A 19,083-nucleotide genomic window follows, 5' to 3' on the forward strand; every position below is an offset into this window, starting at 1 on the left:
CACCTTTCCACCCTTAAAAGGCTTCTAACTCTACATACTGGCTGCAGTTAACCCATTATTAATGAATGTTTTTAGTAGTGTTCTCATTATGACCTGAACTTTGATGCACAATAATAATATAAAGATGATGAAGAAGAAGAATCCTGACTAAACAGCACTAATTAAAATACATAGGAGATGTAAGACTTGGACTTGAACTTGTCAAATCTAGCTGAGCTTGTGAGCAAATCTAAAGTCCAACAAAAAAAAGTTGTTTGATCTGAGTTGTTTATTTGAGTTGAGCAACCTCTGCTGCCAAAAAGGGAGCACAGCACAAGGTTGCTTGGTACAGCTCATTGACAATTTGCGTGTTCAATCTGCACCATGACTGACAGTTGAATTTACCTGCCTTACATGTCCTAACCAGCTCCCCAAATCACCATATGGCAGGACATGATACAGCGGAAATACGACTCACCTTCAGTGACTAAAGAGATAATATAGAAACAATGTTTAGTTGATGACTGTGTTAAGAAGACATCATCTAAACGCAGCCCCTCAAGGTGAAGCCAGACACCACGTTGGCCAGCTTGGTAATCTTGGGAGGAGCCGGCATGGTGATGACACGTTTGAGATAGCAGCGCCGCCTGCCAGGAAGAACTCATGTATCGTTACCACGTCTAACACTGATAGATGATGATAAGCACAGAAAGCACTGTACCAGTAAGCAGAATCGAAGAAGCCGTCATTGACGTAAGTGTAGAACTGGCAGTTCTGATCTGCAGTGCACGTCTTCTGACACGTCTCTGCATCATCCATCAGCTCGAAACGGATGTCTGAACCTTGGAAATCGACTCCTTCATTAGCTGTCTTTGCCCAGTCTGTTGGTACAAGAACAATGCATGACCGAATTACCTGAATTTAACAGATACATATGCAACTTTTACATAACACAGCAAAGTCGGCGTGCACATTAATAATACATACACTTAGAATTTCAAGCATTGCTTCGTTCCACACACTTAACAATTGTGTTGAGGACATTTGTACCGGTCCTTTGGCTGTGGTGTGGGACAGCCATTTGCCGTCAAAAATTCTGCCTCACAACAAGTCACCGCTGAGGGTACGAGCTTGCTGGCTACAATTTTGTTGAGATGTTTTCATAATGAATGAACCAGCTGTCAAAACGGTTGATATACTTTGATAATGCCACTCGTTGTAACTACTGCAAAGAAATAGCTTTCCAAGGCTACTTATTGGCATATTCCAAAAATATGCTAGCACCTACGAGCTAAATGCTATGAGTCAGCTAGCTAGCTAACCAATATGTGTCAGTCTATGGCGTCAACTGTCTACGTTTCCGTAAAAATGTTTACTAAAACGCAGGTCAACAAGAGTTTAAGAGCCTAACCATGTCAAAAACATACAATTTTCTACTTGTTGTGGGACTGACTAGCATCCTGATACGGAAATAAAGTGCATTTAGAGGGTTTTAGACAATTTTAAGGACAATTAGTGACACCTACTGGTATTTTGCTGACAGAAGTGTGTCGCTATCCCTGATGTCACACCTACTTCAGCCTTCATCACCATTTCATTGGGATTGCTCTTCAGGTGACAGATGAGATCATTGCTGCACAAATTAACATAAATAATAAGGCCCATATTTATTGTGCATTGTACTCAAAGAGAGACTATGTTACTGGACTACCTGTAGAAAGAGAAGTAAGTGCAGCTTGGATGTGCGGAGCACATCGCCAAACAGTGTTCAGGTGAGCCGGCAGGCTGCGTCTGCAGGGGCTTTCCTGGTATCACGGTGCTCGGGAAAAGTTTCGCGGAACATGCTGGAACACAACCATGCAATCGAGTCACATTTTAACACAGTTTCGCTCCTGAGTGCAACTGTTTTTCTCACCTGTGTCAAAGTACGGAGTCAGCTGGGTGTTGTGTGAGAAGCCAGACACCAAACCAGCCTTCCTGTTGACGTTTAAGGTCCTCGGTAAAGGCCAGCTGAACTTCAGGTGGCACTTATACCTACAACATAAGAGTGGTTTTACCTTTACCTTGTGAAAGTGAAAGAAACTTTATTTTTTGTTAGCAGGATTACGTAAAAACAATCTTTATTATTTAGCCCTTTAAGTCACAATAGAATTTATCCACCCCCTGCACTAGTTTGCAAATGGTAGCGTCTAAACACTATCTTACGTCTTTCTCAAGAACCAGGAAGTCGCTTGCTAACTAACTCACACAGTACGGACTAGACACGACGCTGTACGCTTTTAAGTAGGATTTAAGGGTAAGTTTGCATTGCAGTTATGTAATGAAAACTGTAAAACTGAAAGGTTTTTCACAAAAAAAGTGTGTGGGCTTATTTGTAACCACCCATCGTTATTAGTGTAACAGTTGGATTTGACGGAAGTCGATTGGTCATGCCTGTTCAGTGGTGCGCAAAGATGATGTCATAAAAAAAGGCGACTGTAGTAGTTCGGGTGGCTGGCACATGTTGTGTTGAATAAACGGAGCCGACACGTCCTCTCCAAAGAGCACAAGTTGAGTTTTTGTCCCGCAAAGAGTGACCTTATAGGCCCCACACCTCGGACGCAACATAGGTAACACCCCCTTGTTCCCATATAAGGACATTTGTCTGATTGAAGTTCTTGAAAGAATAAATTGAATGTCTAAAAATAAGTGAATTAATAGATTCAAAGTATTCAAATAACATAATTCTAATAATAAGAAATGGCATTAAATTAAATTGGAGTGTCGTGTGTATTAAACACTTCCATCCCATGCCCTTATAAAGACAATGGAAGGCGGATACTTATGCTAATTTGACCAACTGGTTGAAAATTAATTCCCCCCCCCCCCAACAAAAACAAAAAACGTCAACACCAGATTTAAAAAGAGAATTGGAACATATTGCTCATCCAATTATGACACACCTAAATGTTTGTATTCATTTTCCCCTTAAAAAGTGATTCTGTTATTAGTTTACTATGTTGTGGTTTATTGACAACATTTTTATGCCACCCCAGGACGAGGAGCATTAATTGCCATACCCTGCTTCTTTCTAGCCAAGGATCACGCTACTGATTGCTAAAACTGACCATTTCCAGAAGGTGTTGTCAGTCAAATATAGCAACACATCTTTGAATGCTTTAAATAAATAAAAAAAAAACAGTGTAAACCATATGAACTTTGACCTCACAGATTCTTGCATTACCTGATGTTCTCGGGTGTGAAGACCCCGTTAACAAAAGTGAAGAACTGGCAGGAGGGGTCTTGAGTGCACACTCTCTGACACTCCTCGTAGTCTGCTGTGAACAAGGTTCGATAGTCCGCGCCCAGAAAGTCCACATTCTGGTACACGCGAGACAGACAAGGCTCTTGTACAAAAGACAGTTAGAAAAGTGTTAATATTGCGTATTAAAATCAGACAAATAGGTCTGCTGATAGGGCCTACGTGCGTCCAGGTTGCAGGATTTGAGGGAATAACCAGAGGTGACACCCAGAAGGGGCGACTGAACCTTGGGCTCTCCGGAGGATGTCGACTTGAGGTAGCAGTAGAAGTGCCTGCAGGGAGGTACTAATATAACTAACATATACAATCTGTGCAGAGTAATAGGTGTGTGGATTACCTGTTGTCAGTGGTCCAGTCAGGTCGTACAAAAGTAAAGAAAAGACAAGAAGGGTGCTGAGTGCACAGGTGCTGACAGTGCTCCGCGTCAGGAGAGTACTCAAATTTGATGTCTGTCCCCGGAAAGTCTACATTCTCCAACAAATCCCGTATGCATTCTGCAGAAAATCCCCCAAAAACATCAACATACCACACGCAATAATACAGAAATGGCTGGAACTGATTAATTATATTAATAAAGTATTACCTTGGCTTAAGGAGAGACTGCTCATGGAGAGCAGGCTTATTAAAACCAAATATGCTTCCATTTCTCACCAAGTCCAATGCCCAAGTGAATAAGAGCTGACCTTTTTGGGAGGTCTCTTGATTTTTTGGACCTTGGGACATTTAAGACCGTGGTTGGCTATAACATGATTGCATAATGTTTGCAGAGCAACACAAATAATGTCCATCGGACAACTTGCACAATCGAATGACTTCCAACAAGGCAACCAACGTTTCTACTTTTACAAAATGGATAATGCTCATTTATTATAAATTATGGTGGCTTTATTTAGCAGAATATAGGTAATGATGAGGTAATTAGACGCAATGCAACTAACTGTACACTTTTAACTGTCACCACAATATTTCACGTTACAGTCTTGGCAAAGTCAATTGTGTGAACGAATGCATGAAGCAGCAGAAATACTGTCTGAGAGTGTAAGAATGTAAATAAAATAATACAATAAAAATGATACAAAATTAAATACCGTAAAAGCACCGTGTGTAAACCGCACCCGTGTATTAACCGCACCCCCATTTTTCAGGCTCACGGTGGGGGAAAAAACATCTTTAGTTCATAAATGCTTGCCAACTCTTTCATCTCAAATCAACATGCGTAAAGGTACTAAGCAATTTCAAAAAGAAGAACAAAGGAGAAATCTGAACTTCGGCATCTAGATCTTTAATATTATGGCTAAGCACAGATTAATAATAATAATAATAATCCTAATAATAAATCAAAATAAAGAAATTTGCAATTTTCAGAGATGTTTTGATATGTTATCTTTCACTACTTCTCTTTTTCTCTATTATTTTATTGCATTGCTTCAGTGTGAATTTGAATAAACTCCAACGTTGTATTGTATTTTACATTGAAAGCTTAGGTTAGCTTCAGTGTATATAGAGATCGTTTCACCGTGTGAAAATACAGACAGCCGTCAGATAAGTTAGTTGCATACACTAGCATTTTCAGCAACTGTACAGCAGAGGGCGCTAAAGTCAAAGCAACTGTCTGACCCACAGACAACTATTCTAAAATGGGCTTCTCGTCAATTTCTGCGTCTGGTCACAGACCTGTCATCGTGTATAAACCGCACTCCGATTTTTTGCTTCTTACCAGTGGAAAAAAAGTGCGGTTTATACACGGTGCTATACGGTAATACATATTAAAGGGCACTATTATCGAACCGTGTCCAACCACAGCATCAAACTACTACTAAGTCACCTGCAGTGACCTTGAGCACAGACAAATCATTGCACAATTGCACATTCATGTAAAAGTACGTTTTTATTGACTTTTATAGCATACAAACTGCTGAGACGCTGCTGCTGCTGCAATGATACAATATGCTATTGAAGTACAATGTAACAAGTGGATATACAGTATAACAGTGATTACCACTTTGTAGAAACCAGCGTTTTTTTGCATCTTAGATGTCTTTGAGTCTGGTGTCTGCTTGTGCTCCCTTCCAGGTTGGTGGCCATGTCTTTTTGATGCTGGGACGGGCCTTCAACTGATTGTAATAAGCAGCCAGTTTCGGGTAACGATCAGTACACAACCTAAAAAAAAAAAATGTTTTTTTTTAAATTTTTTTTAAATTGTATTAAACTGTGTAAAACTGTTATCAAACAGTTAGTACATAAAACAATCTCACCCAAAGTGGAAGGCATTGGCAATGACTGGAAAAACAATGACATCGGACAAGGAAAAGGTCTTTCCAGAAAGAAACGGGCCTGGCCCCTGCGAGACAAAAAACAGGGGTTACTGGACTATAAATGAATAATAGCAAATCATAGCTGCTGTGGTGTCAAAACCAATTCTGCAATACCACCAAAACCCCAACAGATGGTGCTGTATTGACATGGCGCTAATTCTTCATTTTAAAAATACTGTGTAATATCCGATGGTCCCAACCCCATCAATAAGGCAAGACATTCCACTAAGTAACCCTGACAAGGCACACCTGTGAAGTGAAAACCATTTCAGGTGACTACTTCAAGAAGCTCATTGAGAGAACACCAAGGGTTTGCAGCGCTATCAAAAAAAAAAAAAAAAAAAAGCAAAGGGTGGCCACTTTAAGGAATCTAAAATATAAGACATATTGAGAATTATTTTACACTTTTTTGTGAAGTACATGATTCCATACCTTCGCCAGGTATCCTTCCCACAGTTTGAGCTCAACACCTAAAGCTTGCCGGTTTCGCTGCACAGCAGAGTCGTGTTTCTCCCCTTCCGGGACCTTCCAGTCATAGTAGATAACATCTCCTGCAAAATGCCAACAAGTCATCACTCAGATGGGCCACTGACAGTCACATAATACTTTAATGTGCTTTTTATTGCATAGTTACAGTCCAGTAATGGTAAATTAACATGTATGCTCAGTAGAATAAATACCACTAGTTTCTTCTTGCATCTGAAAATACTTTTTAACTCATTTATTATTAATATTATTGTTATTCTTATTAGAATGATTATAAATAGAATCTATTCACTTGTATATTAATGTATTTTATTTATTGTATTATAATATAAATAACATATTTTTGTTTTTTAATTCACATCTGGCAGCTCACTTTATATTTTTTTATTATATTATAGTATGGGGGTTTTTTTGCTGTTTTTTTTAAGATTTAAAAAAAAAATGGGGGGGATGGTATACATTACTGTTTTTTTGCTAGAATGGTACCAATTATATACATATACAGATGTATATAAATAAATATTTTGTTTTATTCTGATTATTGAGCTATACTATTCTACTATTATGCTAATTAATATGTAGCTCATGTGTCGCACACTGTTTTCATTATATTTCAAATTATATTTAATTCGATGTAATTTTAAATAATGCTTCCCATTTTTCAAAATGTATTTTTAGCTTTTTTTGTCAACTACTACTAGACAATAATGACTATTTCAACTAATCTGAGGGCCTCAAGGAATTAAACAGCTTCCATGGTATAAAAAATGAATAGGTAGTCTTGTGATTTGACTTGCCAGTCCAAACATGTGACCTTTTGTTGGATTAAGACCTTTAAACATCACTGGCGTCTTGTTTAAAGTTTGTTTTTTTTTAAGAGCGCGTGATGAGTGCTGGGAGGCTTATTGATTGTGCACCCCTGTCTTGGGGGAAGAACAGGAGAGAAAATAAAGGTGCTTCCAAATGTTTGCATACCAAGCTTCTGGATGAACGCCTGCCCTTCAAACATGCGCTGGTACATCATGGCTTGTTCTGCAGGGCAGTCTGGGATCAGCTTGCTACCCTGGCTCTTGTACTGGCTCTGGTAGAAAAGACAAACTATTGTGAGGATTTTTTTTTTTGTTGCTTCAGACATTGTTGAGCACACAGACAACAAAGAAACACTCCCTCTATCTGGCATGCAAGGGTGCATTGAAAAACAGTTGAACTGAAGTCAAGTTGAGAACGTTGGCCTTACCTCCAGGTACAAGCAGACACCGTAGGACTCATTCAGGATGTAGTCCCCGTGTTTGAAGGAAGGAAGCTTCAGCGATGAAAGAGTGACACGTCAGTTATGTAACACTGTTGCATCTTGAAAGATGTTTTAAACTTACTTGGCCTCTCGGGTTTATGGCCATAACCTTCGCCGACTTCTGCTCCATCTTCTCAAAGGAGAGCATTTCACTGTTGTACCCCTGCAGGTTCTTCTCCTCCAGGGCGATCATCACCCTCCAGCACGGAGCAGAGCCGGAGCCCCAGAGCAGAGTCATGTCCTTGGCCATGGTCGCTTCCACCGTGCACTGAAAGAACAGGTCGTCAGCAGGAGGAAGAGGAGTGTGAGTAGAGGCTGGGACGCATCCCTGTTTATATCACCAAGCGTAGGGCGGCACACTTCCCGTTTGGCGGAGCCGTCCAGCAAGTCCTGCCAGACGTTACGTTAGCCCCGCCCCCGATTAATTAAATCCTAAATATTGTTTTTTATTCCAGAGCGAGCCCACACGGCGTGTCTTGTTGAATTCAAGCGTCATTTTAAAACCGCGAAATACGCTATAAACAAGATGCGTTACCGTGAATTACATGTAATTAGGCTTGAATCATCTTGAGTCGTCTGCTTACTCTTTGATTTCTTCCTCTGTTTGCTAATTTCCACGGTAGAAAAACGCAATACGTGCATTATCTGCACTAACTACTTCATATGGCTGTGATTGCTTAGTTTCAATGCTAACTTATGAAGCTACTACGTATAATATTGTTGGAATTATGTTCGTTGCGTGTGTTTTCAGGAAACGTCACGATGACTAAGCACTTTTTCACCAAACTCTGCAGATACCAAAGGCGTGCACAATACTCAACGCAATCAAGTGTGCTCGTTCACTTTTTATTGCGTTGCATGTGATAAATGCACGAGGTGACCTGGATTAACCGATTTCTTTAATTGCACAAAGTTACAAAAGTTCTTTTGTATGCCACACATCATCATAAATTAGCTTGAGCTTGTATCTATTACGCAAGGTAGATAGTGTTACTTATTAATGTTGCATGAGCCACCCTGCTACCCTTTGTACAGTTCCATTCTTATGCGTGTATGCATGCAAGAGTCAATTTCAATGCTTTGGCAACAATTAAAGGCAACGTGTGTGCATTGGACATCAAATGTGGTGTAATGCATGCGATCACATTTAGTTTGTAAACCGTCACGATGACACAGCTTAAGGAAAAACCTGTTCTGACACAGCTGAAGCGTGAATGTCAATGAGAACAATAGTTTTGTAAGCGTATATGCATTTATTTTTTACAGGTAGTGCAAATTAAGGCAGAGTTAATGCTATTCCATATGATAGAATCTAGATTTTGAATAGATCAAGTGCTAAAGAGCTGATCTCAACTTTTCCCTTCATTTTAACACATCAGGATCGGAGATGGGCAACCTGTGGCGCCTGGGCCAAATTTAGCCTGCAAGAGCAGTCAATCAGTCCTGTAATGCAAATATAAACACAAACAAACTCCAGGAGAACTGCTAGAAAAAGACCAAAAACATGTAACACACATACACTCCTAATTTGTTCGATTAGTGCATGATGGCCCCCACCCGCGGGCTACACGCTGTTCATCTCAGATGTCTCTGAGTGTGTCTTCTCCTTTGGGGTTCTCCAGCCAGTGAGGAGGCCAGCTGGCTCGGACGCTGGGTCGATCCTTCAGCAGAGCGTAATATTCCGCCAACTTGGGGTAACGCTCGGCAGACAACCTAAAATGAAACCAATAATCAGCCAAAATATAACACAACTCCTGTTGTAGAGCCACGTAGTGAAAAATGAAAGGATGCAAGGGTCACTTTGATGTTTTGTAAAGCAACACATGTACATATGCTAAGAAGTTATCCTTCACGGAAAAAACACACATCTCAGCTTTGTGATAAAGATGAAAAAGCAAGAAGTGAGTGCCTTTTTCCCCATTTTTGTTTCAATTTGTTTTCCAATTTTTCAGTTATCTTTGTAATTTTTCTTAATATTATGAGTATATTCCCCTCATATTATAACCTTTTCCCGAACCTAATTTTCCAAACATTACACCTTGATTTTGTTTTGTTTGCTTCGCATAATATTATGCTTTTTTTAAATGAGGTATTTTTCTTTAATATTTCAACTCTATGCTACTAAAACAACGTTATTTTTCCTCATAATATTCAGAGTTTATTCTCGGAAAATTGAAACTTTTTGTTCTCGTTAGAATACAACTTTTTCCCGTTTAATATTTTGACTTTATAAAAAAAAATTTCTATTTCTGCAAGCTACTTTCTTGCCTACTTTCTTCTTGTAAAGTTTCTTCTCGTAATTATGACCCGTATTTTCACTTTATTCTCGTAACATAGCTTTTTCCGCAAAGTAATTTTCAAAATATTACAACTTTTTTTTCATTGTTTTGTTTGTTTTTCATGTTACAACTTTAAAAAAAATATTTTTTTCTTTAATATTTCAACACTGTGCTACTAAAATGAGTATTTTTCCTCATAATATTACAACATACATTTTTTTCTCAATAGACTACCACTTTTTTCTCTTAATATTTTGACTTTATTTTTCTAAAATTGCTGCTGATTTTTTCCATTTTTTTATACTTGAATTATACTTATGCCGGCCAATAAAAAAACAGCCACGGGCCGCACTTCGGACACCCCTGCGTTAGCGTGCATTGCACATATTACAAACTTCCACTCGCGTGCCCAACTCACCCAAATCTGAAAAGATTTCCCACAATCGGGAAAACAGTCACATCAGCCAATGAAAAGGAGGGTCCAGCCAGATGGGGTCCCGCCTACAAAGAGTGGCGAAATGATGAAACACTGAGCGGGAGCGTAGTGCTTTTGTGGATTGGGCACGCTTCAGACCTTCTGCAGGTAACCCTCCCAGAGCTGGAGCTCAGTGGTGAGGGCTTCGCAGTTTCTCTTCAAGGCTGAGTCATGCCTCTCGCCTTCAGGCACGAACCACTCGTAGTAGATGACTGCATCTAAAGATGACAAACAGTTTTTGCTTCGCTGTATTGTCAAATATGACATAATATACATAAACTTCACCTGTCAATACCAGAACATTAATGACAGATATCAAGAGTTGAGAGCTGCTTTTTTTGTTTGGCTGCGGGATGATCATACAAAGACATACTGACAAAAAAGATTACAGATCTGGTTAGGCCTCATTAAGGGTTTTAATAAGAGGCTTAGCAGGGTGTGTTGCACATTGAGGTTGCACCTTGTTACCAATGAAAAAAGAAACTGCAGCAACATTAATGTGTACTATGAATTATACAGTATGATTGGCGCTGCTGTGACCAACTGCATTCACTGCTATTTATATGACTGACGTCAACCATACAACTCACAAAATGTGTGTTAGGTAGAAGTAGTAATAAGTGCGTTAGGGTGTAATTCCCATTGTACGCGGAAAGAAGCCGTTATCTAAACAAACGTCTTACAGAGTTTGTCGCAGAAGGTGTTCCCCTCAAACATGCGCTGGTACATGAGGGCTTGTTCTGCGGGGCCCTCAGGGATCAGCTTGTTCCCCTGACACTTGAACTGACTCTGACAACCAAGTAAACAAAGCAAGTTTAAACAAGCTGATACCTTGTTATAAATACAATTTTGCTTAGTTTTTTTTTTGTGGACTTACCTCCAGGTAAAAACAGGCTGCATAGGATTCATTCACAATGATGTCTCCGTGTTTGAAAGTAGGAAGCTGTAAAAAAAATAATAAATAAAAATAAAAAAATAAATAAATTAAAGGATTGATAATTAATTACAACTGTAATTAGGCAACGTGCTGATTTTGCATTACACACTGTCAATTCTGTGTCAATTCAAATTGTCATTATTATAAATAAAAGCTAATAATATATTTATAAAAATGTATTTTTAACATATGAAAACAACTTTTTTGTATGGGCATAAAAACTGTTTAATTGTTAATTTCGTAAGGCAGTAAATCTGTTAGTATTGCATCATATCAGGGACAAACATTTATGGTGCGTTCAAGACAACTCGGATCTTTCAAAGGCCAAATTCAATAGTCATTCAGACCATTTTTCCATATTACAAGCCAACTATTCGGATAGCTATTTGCTAAATTCCCGCAGTTATTAATTTATAAAAGTGATTCATACAATTACCTAATTTTAATAAATAAAACGTCTTTGAATAGCTTGTAAACCACAATAGAAAAGTGTATTTTAATTATTTTGAGGAGTTTCTCGAAAGGGGCGAGGTGCATGCTCACTTAACTTGAGCTTATTCAATATTCAAAAGTTAAAAATCATATCAAATCAAATACATCTGGTAATTTGCACAGTGTTCAAATTATGTCTGCAAACAAATTACTTTTGGCAAAAAGAGGAATTATCGAAAGTTTCGAAAGGAATCTGGTACAGACTTATCAAATCACTTAAGTGTCGCTGGCAGTTTTTGTTTACTGAAGAACATATTCGACAAAACTGCAGTGCTTTCTTTCTTTTCTTTTTGCTTACTTGTCCTCTGGGGTTTAGAGCTAAAACAGCTGGTGACTTGTGCTCATTCTTGTCGAAGGAGAGCAGCGTTTGCTTGTAGCCTTGGAGCTTCTTCTCCTCCAGGGCGATCATTACTCTCCAGCACGGAGCGGAACCGGAGCCCCAAAACAGATGCATGTTTTCGGCCATGGCGTATTAGCTTTTTGCAGGTCAACGTGGACAGTAAGTCAGTAAGTGAACACGTAGCTAGCAGTCACTTGCAAAATGTAATTGATAAGATTACATTCTTCTTCGACGTGTAATTATTCGCCAGTATGAAACTGCTGGGTGAGATTCTGCCCCCTAATGGATAAAAATGTTATGACAGGCTCGGCTTTGTGTTTTCCTATGCATTTATCTGCTTCGTTTGAATACACCCATTACAATACTTTCCTTAAATAGAATGGAACAGTTTAGAAATTGTATTTCTTCAGCAAAATTAGAGGAAAATGGAACAGTTTAGAAATTGTATTTCTTCAGCAAAATTAGAGGTAATTTCCAAACACTTTTTAAAGTCCATTTCCAATATTCTACATGATGAGTCACCTGTAGCAACCTTGAGCACAGACAAATCACTGCACACGTATGTAAAAGTAAGTTTTTAATTACTTTTATAGCATAAAAACTCATAGAAAATGATGTTTTTTTGCATCTTAGAGGTCTTTGAGTCTGTCTTCTGCTTGTGCTCCCTTCCAGTGAGGAGGCCATGTGCTTTTGATGCTGGGCCGATCCTTCAACTGATTGTAATATGCAGCCAGTTTCGGGTAACGATCAGCTCTCAACCTAAAAAATAAAATATAATGAAAAACTGGTACTTAAAATGCGAAAACGCGCTGTCAAACAGTTACTATACATACAACAATCTTACCCGAAGTAGAAGGCATTGGCAATGAGTGGAAAAATACTGACATCAGATAAGGAAAAGGCCTGCCCAGATATAAAAGGCCCTGGCCCCTGCAAGACAGAAAAAAGGGGTTAGAAGAAGACGATTCCACAATACCACCAAAATCCCACCAGATGGTGCTGTTACTCGTTTATCATATCGGGGTGTAGTATGTACGATTCCATTTTTTTTGTATTAGATATGTATTTTTAATCACATTTCACTAATTAATAAATGTTCATCCTTGATATATGAAACCTAATATACCAATATAAATAGACTGCATCAGAATCTTTTTTTAGCACAAACAACACAAAACAATAGATTTTTTTTGTTTATCTTCACCTTCTCAAGGTATCCTTCCCACAGTTTGAGTTCCTCAATTACGGCTTGCCGATTTCTCTTCACTGCAGAGTCGTGTCGCTCCCTTTCCGGGACCTTCCATTCATAGTAGATATGGTCCCCTGCAAAGCGCCAACAAGTCATCATTGAGATATTTCAACGTATCAGTGAGGTCTACTTCTGCACCACATTTACTGTTTGTCATGCTGGCCTATTACTTAGGCCAGTTTGTCATTAGTCACATGACTCAACACTGAAGGGACCTGTTTCTTTGTCATAATGAATAGAATAAATACAATTAGTTTTTGTCAAGTCATATTATATTACATGCAAGTTCATATATTATAAGTCTTATATTTATCTATTATTATATTACAATATAACAAATATTGTATAAGAGCACGCTTTGACACAAGAGACAATGCATTTAAAACCAAGATAGCGTGAAGGTGTTTCCAACCAAGCTTCTGGAAGAGTGCGGACGCCTCAAACATGCGCTGGTACATCCTGGCAAGTTCTTCAGGGCAGTCTGGGATTAGCTCGTTCCCCTGGCTCTTGAACTGGTTCTGTTAGTGAGGGGGAAAAAAAAATAACGATTGTGAGGCTTTTTTGGCTTCAGGCATTGTTGAGCACAAAGAAAGGCTCCCCAGGGGTTAGGTATCATTTACATATTGTCCGGTGCCAAAATTAGTACTTTTTTAAAGAAAAACATACATTTTGTCCAAAAACAATGCCATTTTATTTTAACGAAATTGTGTCATGCTGAAGTTTAAAACCAAACAACGAATGTGTGGATTGCATTCATCCTAAATGCTATGTCAGCACTCTTGTCACACTGGTCTTATTTTATTGGAAAAATGTTAAAATGGCATTTATTTGGGAGACACTACACAGTGCTTATGACTCGTACAGACTTAAGACTTGACATTAAAGACTTGAGACTTGCTCCTCTGTCATATACCAACACAAACACAAAACTTCGCATGCAAAACACCAGGAACTGACAATTTTGGGTCACCGGGGTGATTGTTAAACAAACAGCTCCCCTCCCCTCTCTGGTCCTCATTGTGTTTGGCTACAAGAGTTGTAAATAAAAGTAAACGTTGTCAAATTTTAATAATTGCTGTCTATTAAATGTTTTTTTTCTTTATATTTTCGGGTGTCTGGAACGGTTTTCATACCTTTTGGTTTTGGAACAGATTAATGATCAGAACCGAGTAATCTAAACACTCCAGGAAAATATAAAATTGCATTATAACAAAGTCATAAATTCACCAATGACAAATAAAATTGACAAAAAACTGTTGAAAGTATCACAACAAATCCAGCTGTGCAAAAAAACAAAAACAAGTCATGATTTTACAGTAAATTGCATCCATCAGCAGTAGAAATTGATAGTTGATAAACAATCCTGTTTGACGTTACACTACCGTTACAAGTGGTTCATCCTACATGCAAGAGTGGTGAAAAATGAAGTCATCTCAACGAAACGACTACCCAGTCTTTCTTTCTGGTTACTACCGTTTACGCTGGCGCCATTTCGGTATCGAGTTTCGGTGCACATCCCTACTTTTTGGAATGCAAGCACGAATTGAAAAAAAAAAGTTGAACTGTGGTGATGTTGAGAACTTTGGCCTTACCTCCAGGTACAAGCAGGCAGCATGGGACTCATTCAGGATGTAGTCCCCGTGTTTGAAGGCAGGAAGCTTTAGCAATGAAAGAGTTCCACGTCATTTATGTAACACAGTAAAAATCTTCAGAGATTATTCAAAAACTTACTTGGCCTCTCGGATTCATAGCCATAACCTTCTCGGACTTGTGCTCCATCTTCTCAAAGGAGAACAACTCATTGTTGTACCCCTGCAGGTTCTTCTCCTCCAGGACGATCATCACCCTCCAGCACATAGGAGAGCCGGAGCCCCAAAGCAGAGTCATGTCCTCGGCCATGGTCCCACCACGAGGAAGAGGGAAGTGAGCTGAGGCTGGGGTACGTCCCTGTTTATATCAGGGTAGCACGCAGTACTTCCGGGTTGGCAGAGCAGTCAAAAAGTCCCGCCAGACATTATTAGCCCCGCCCCCTGATTAAGTTTCATAAATGTAGTTTTTATCCACAGGCGAGGCCACACAAAGCGCCTTGTTGTAGTCAAATGTCATTTTAAAGCCGCGAAATGCGCTTTAAACATGACGAGTCAGCATTAAGAGTGAATTTGGTTTAGTCCAATTGGAGGAAAACAATACAGGTGGTCGTCGGTTTAAGCACGAGTCGGAATTTATACTCACACTGTACACGGAACATATGAAGGACATATAAAATACAGCAATGCAAAGATTAAACACGAGAATTAAATGAAATGGTAATGACAAGAGAACATACTCCTTACTTTTATCCCTGTGGTTGTCTTGCAGGTGTTACGACCTTCTTAAAATACTGTCCCAGACTTGTCTGGAAGGATAACCTCCTCTTCTCCTACCATCATGTCTCATTATTGGAGACTTAATTAAGTCCAAAAGGTTAACTAATAAGCCATTTATTCTTCCTCGGTGTGGCTGCGCAGCCACACACGGTATTCTTCCGCCCAACACGAGGCTCACACTGCGTACCTGTGCTGCTCGTGGTATGTATTGTTCCGCCGTAACTAGTTCTCCAGCGAGTCTGACGTTTACGACCAAAGTTAAGTTTGGAAGACTTTCTAACAGGTGAAGTAGCCCTCAGAAGGAGATAGAAGAACACTGTTAATCTCAGATGTCTTTGAGTGTATAGGCGCGGATTTAGAGGGGGGTGTGGGGGGAGGTGCAAAATAAAGGTTCTGGCATCATGACTGTAAGGAAAACTGTTGTCTATTCTCAATGAAAAATAACCAGAAAAGCGATCCCCAGTGACATAAAATTATACTCAAATCCTCGGAATTTACAGCTGCTTCAGTATTTCAGGAAATTGAGCTAAAATGGGTTTCTCCTAGTACCGGTCATTTTATAAATAGAATGTTTTGGCTTAAACGATATATTCCAAGGATAAAAATAACAACAAACTCTTGAAATTAAGGACATAAAATTGGCCTCCGATATCACCAGACTGCAGGAAATGAGGTCTAATTAAAAAAAATTTCTGGGGGAGGGCCCCCAGATCCCTGCTCCATTTCGAGCTCATCGGCCTAAGGCCTCGGCCACACCCCCCCATTTCAAAAAAGCTAGATCTGCCCCTGATTCTGAAGGCATCGATTTACTGGACTTCGAGGACATTTCAAGTGGATGGTGCAGAATCCAAAGTATTTATCCTTTAAGGCGGACCTTGTCACTCTTTTGTGGTGCAAAACGACAGTCGTTAAGATACAGTAAGGCCACGCCTACTTGCTCAGCACAACAAAACCAGAAATTACAACTGAGAAATAACAGCACCGCATCACAATTGCTCACCTGGAGGCAAAAAAACTGGGAAGTCAACTAATGACGGATTACACAATGGGTGGGTAAAAAACTTACCAAACCAGCAAAAGAGGTTTTGGCGAAAGGGTTGAGGCTGTGGATTCATTCACAACGTTGTTTGAAAGTAGGAAGCTGCAAAAAAGGTAAATTCCTACAACTCTTTCCATCCGTCCATCCATCTTCCATGCAGCTTATTCTCACTAGGGTCGCGGGTATGCTGGAGCCTATTCCAGCTGAGAGGCGGGGTACACCCTGGACTGGTCGCCAGCCAATCGCAAGGCACATATAGACGATCACTCACACTCGCGTTCATACCTACCGACAATTTAGAGTTGCCAATTAACCCAACATGCATGTTTTGTTTTTTTGGAATGTGGGAGGAAACCAGAGTACCCGGAGAAAACTCACGCACGCACGGGGAGAACACGCAAACTCCCCTGCAGTTCTTTATTTAAAAATTATAATAATGCAACACCTTTGTTTTTGCTCCCATTTGTCATAAACATAGCATATCATTAGACAGCATGATGGTTGCACAGGTGTGCATTGGGCTGGCCACAATAAAAGGCCACTTCAAACATTACTCCTCTGTACAACTTGCATGTGACAAAATTCTGTAAAAATGCACTCTTTTGGGGGGAGGTGACAAATGAATATGTTTTCCCTGTTTTAAGTACCGTATGAAAAATGCAGAGTTGGCACCAGTATCGGATAATACTGCATGTAAATGATACCTAACCACACTAACCAAGCTTGCCCTACGTGGACAGGTGGGGGTCTTGCTTTGATCTTTCTCTCGTCCTGGGGATTGGGTGTGTTTTGGTCGCAAAAAGCCACTCCCCATGGTAATCTCATTTTGAATAATCCTCCTCGAGGATGAACAAACTGTTTTGCGTGCACCCCTGCAAGGCATGTTAACTGATAGCATTTGTGTGTTATCTGTACCTCAGGCAAACAGGCCACGCCCTTTCGAAGCATTCAGTCGGATCCCACAGCTGTTCTGGGTCCACAGAATGGAGCGTGGACTGCAGGACCCACTTGGGTGTCGCAGACTGCATCACGGACTCTCCGAACTTCTGCAGGGACACTGTTCTTCCCATAAAAACTACGCTGCCTCCCGGGTGACGGGAGCCAGGAAAGGGCTGAAGCATGTGCAGGGAGAAGCGAGGGAGTCCTATAGCAGAAGGTTGGAGCAGAAACTACAAGAAACCAACATGAAGAAGGTCTTAGAGGCGGGCATTGATAGAGCAAACCAACTGAACCAGTTCTTGAACAGGTTTGACCATCGCCCCTCTCAACCCCCAACACCACCAGCCGGAGGGTCACGGACAATGAAGCCGTTGGAACTGAGCACCGCTGTTGGTGTGTTAAGGTCGGCAATAAAGTTTGAGAAGAGCGTCAGACTCTGTGTTCCTTTGTCGAGACTTGCACGACCCCAATCACACACACACCGTCCCTCGTCCCACGCCTTAGCCGCTTCATCCCCGCAGTGCGGACAAGAGGAGCTCGTGGCATGCTCCGAATACGGCTGCAATTTCTGTGGCTCTCCCTCCCCTGTTGCAAGTCTTTGAGTTCTTATGTTGTAAAGTGTGCTTATTTGTGCCTCTGTTGCCAAGGTTTATTTGCCAGTCCCACACTGTACTCCCCATCGGAGTACAGTTTGGAGTTGCTTTTATTTCTTCTCCCCTCTCTGCTTGTTCTCCCCTTCGCGTTATCATGCACTGATATCTGTATCAACGACCCGGATGCCGCTTGAGTCGGAACTGTTCACCACTACCACACTGGAAGCTAAATAGCGAGTCAACAAAAGAGGTTGCTCACGCGCAGGAAAACACTGCCCCCTAGCGTTCTGGTAGAGAACCGCAAGCCATGACCCCAGCCTAAATCCAATCTCAAGGGCACTACAAAAAATTGAAATTACTTTCCCTGATAACTAATTACATTCAGTTACTTTGCTGGGGAAGTAACTAGTATAATTTTAAAGTAAAGTGAAGCGAACACTCAACCCAACACTTTGAATATGAATTTGTTAATCCAAATATGGCATATTTACACGTGCTAATGTTTGTTAGTGGCACATCATGTGGAACACACATTAAAATGCAATTTTTGGTCTAAGTAACGATGGTGTTGAGCCTAAAAATGTGGTTTTCTGAGCTATTTTAACAGTTAAAAAAGTTTTTTTTTGTTTTTTCCCACATTTTGGAGCATAAATCAGTTCAAACATTTTAAAGTGGCTTTCAGGGGTTGTTTGCGCGTTAAAAGTTTTTACGTAAAAATGTATAAAAACATTTTTTGACCCCAAAAAAACCCATTCCCCGATATGATTTATAATTAAAAATGGTTTTGTTTTGGCTTCCGTTTACACGACAATAATATTTTAGAGCTTGCAATCAGAAATATTTGACAATGGTATTTCGAGTCGTACGATTACTATTTGAAGGGATTTTAACAAAAAAACGGATATGATGCTTTCATTTTGGCTCGCCATTTACACAGAAACTGCATTTTGGAGCCTGAAAATGCCGTTTGACACTGAAAACGGATTCAAACTGGATTGTTTT

General features: G+C 40.0%; 4 protein-coding genes across 4 annotated transcripts; all 4 read right to left on the reverse strand.

Moving 5' to 3' along the window:
• Window positions 1–250: 250 nt before the first annotated feature.
• Window positions 251–4,009, reverse strand: LOC129173014 (coagulation factor XI-like). Its single transcript, XM_054763435.1, has 9 exons — window positions 3,864–4,009; window positions 3,618–3,774; window positions 3,443–3,552; window positions 3,203–3,365; window positions 1,895–2,013; window positions 1,691–1,823; window positions 1,506–1,612; window positions 701–860; window positions 251–626 (listed from the first exon to the last, which is right to left on the reverse strand). The coding sequence occupies exons 1-9, from the start codon at window positions 3,922–3,924 to the stop codon at window positions 524–526; spliced, it is 1,113 nt and encodes a 370-aa protein (XP_054619410.1). The 5' UTR covers window positions 3,925–4,009; the 3' UTR covers window positions 251–523.
• Window positions 4,010–5,149: 1,140 nt separating this feature from the next.
• On the reverse strand, window positions 5,150–7,710 carry LOC129173017 (glutathione S-transferase A-like). The gene is made up of 6 exons (XM_054763438.1): window positions 7,455–7,710; window positions 7,319–7,384; window positions 7,057–7,162; window positions 6,028–6,146; window positions 5,536–5,621; window positions 5,150–5,440 (listed from the first exon to the last, which is right to left on the reverse strand). Exons 1-6 carry the CDS (start codon window positions 7,620–7,622, stop codon window positions 5,311–5,313), a joined length of 675 nt encoding a protein of 224 aa, XP_054619413.1. The 5' UTR covers window positions 7,623–7,710; the 3' UTR covers window positions 5,150–5,310.
• Window positions 7,711–7,854: 144 nt separating this feature from the next.
• Window positions 7,855–12,137, reverse strand: LOC129173018 (glutathione S-transferase A-like). Its single transcript, XM_054763439.1, has 6 exons — window positions 11,854–12,137; window positions 11,004–11,069; window positions 10,810–10,915; window positions 10,226–10,344; window positions 10,070–10,152; window positions 7,855–9,085 (listed from the first exon to the last, which is right to left on the reverse strand). Exons 1-6 carry the CDS (start codon window positions 12,019–12,021, stop codon window positions 8,953–8,955), a joined length of 675 nt encoding a protein of 224 aa, XP_054619414.1. The 5' UTR covers window positions 12,022–12,137; the 3' UTR covers window positions 7,855–8,952.
• A 332-nt stretch (window positions 12,138–12,469) lies between these two features.
• Window positions 12,470–15,678, reverse strand: LOC129173019 (glutathione S-transferase A-like). Its single transcript, XM_054763441.1, has 7 exons — window positions 15,478–15,678; window positions 14,876–15,091; window positions 14,737–14,802; window positions 13,557–13,662; window positions 13,100–13,218; window positions 12,740–12,825; window positions 12,470–12,654 (listed from the first exon to the last, which is right to left on the reverse strand). Exons 2-7 carry the CDS (start codon window positions 15,041–15,043, stop codon window positions 12,525–12,527), a joined length of 675 nt encoding a protein of 224 aa, XP_054619416.1. The 5' UTR covers window positions 15,044–15,091; window positions 15,478–15,678; the 3' UTR covers window positions 12,470–12,524.
• Between the last annotated feature and the right edge of the window lie 3,405 nt (window positions 15,679–19,083).

This window comes from Dunckerocampus dactyliophorus, chromosome 20, assembly GCF_027744805.1.
Source record: "Dunckerocampus dactyliophorus isolate RoL2022-P2 chromosome 20, RoL_Ddac_1.1, whole genome shotgun sequence".
In the NCBI taxonomy this organism is placed as follows: domain Eukaryota; kingdom Metazoa; phylum Chordata; class Actinopteri; order Syngnathiformes; family Syngnathidae; genus Dunckerocampus; species Dunckerocampus dactyliophorus.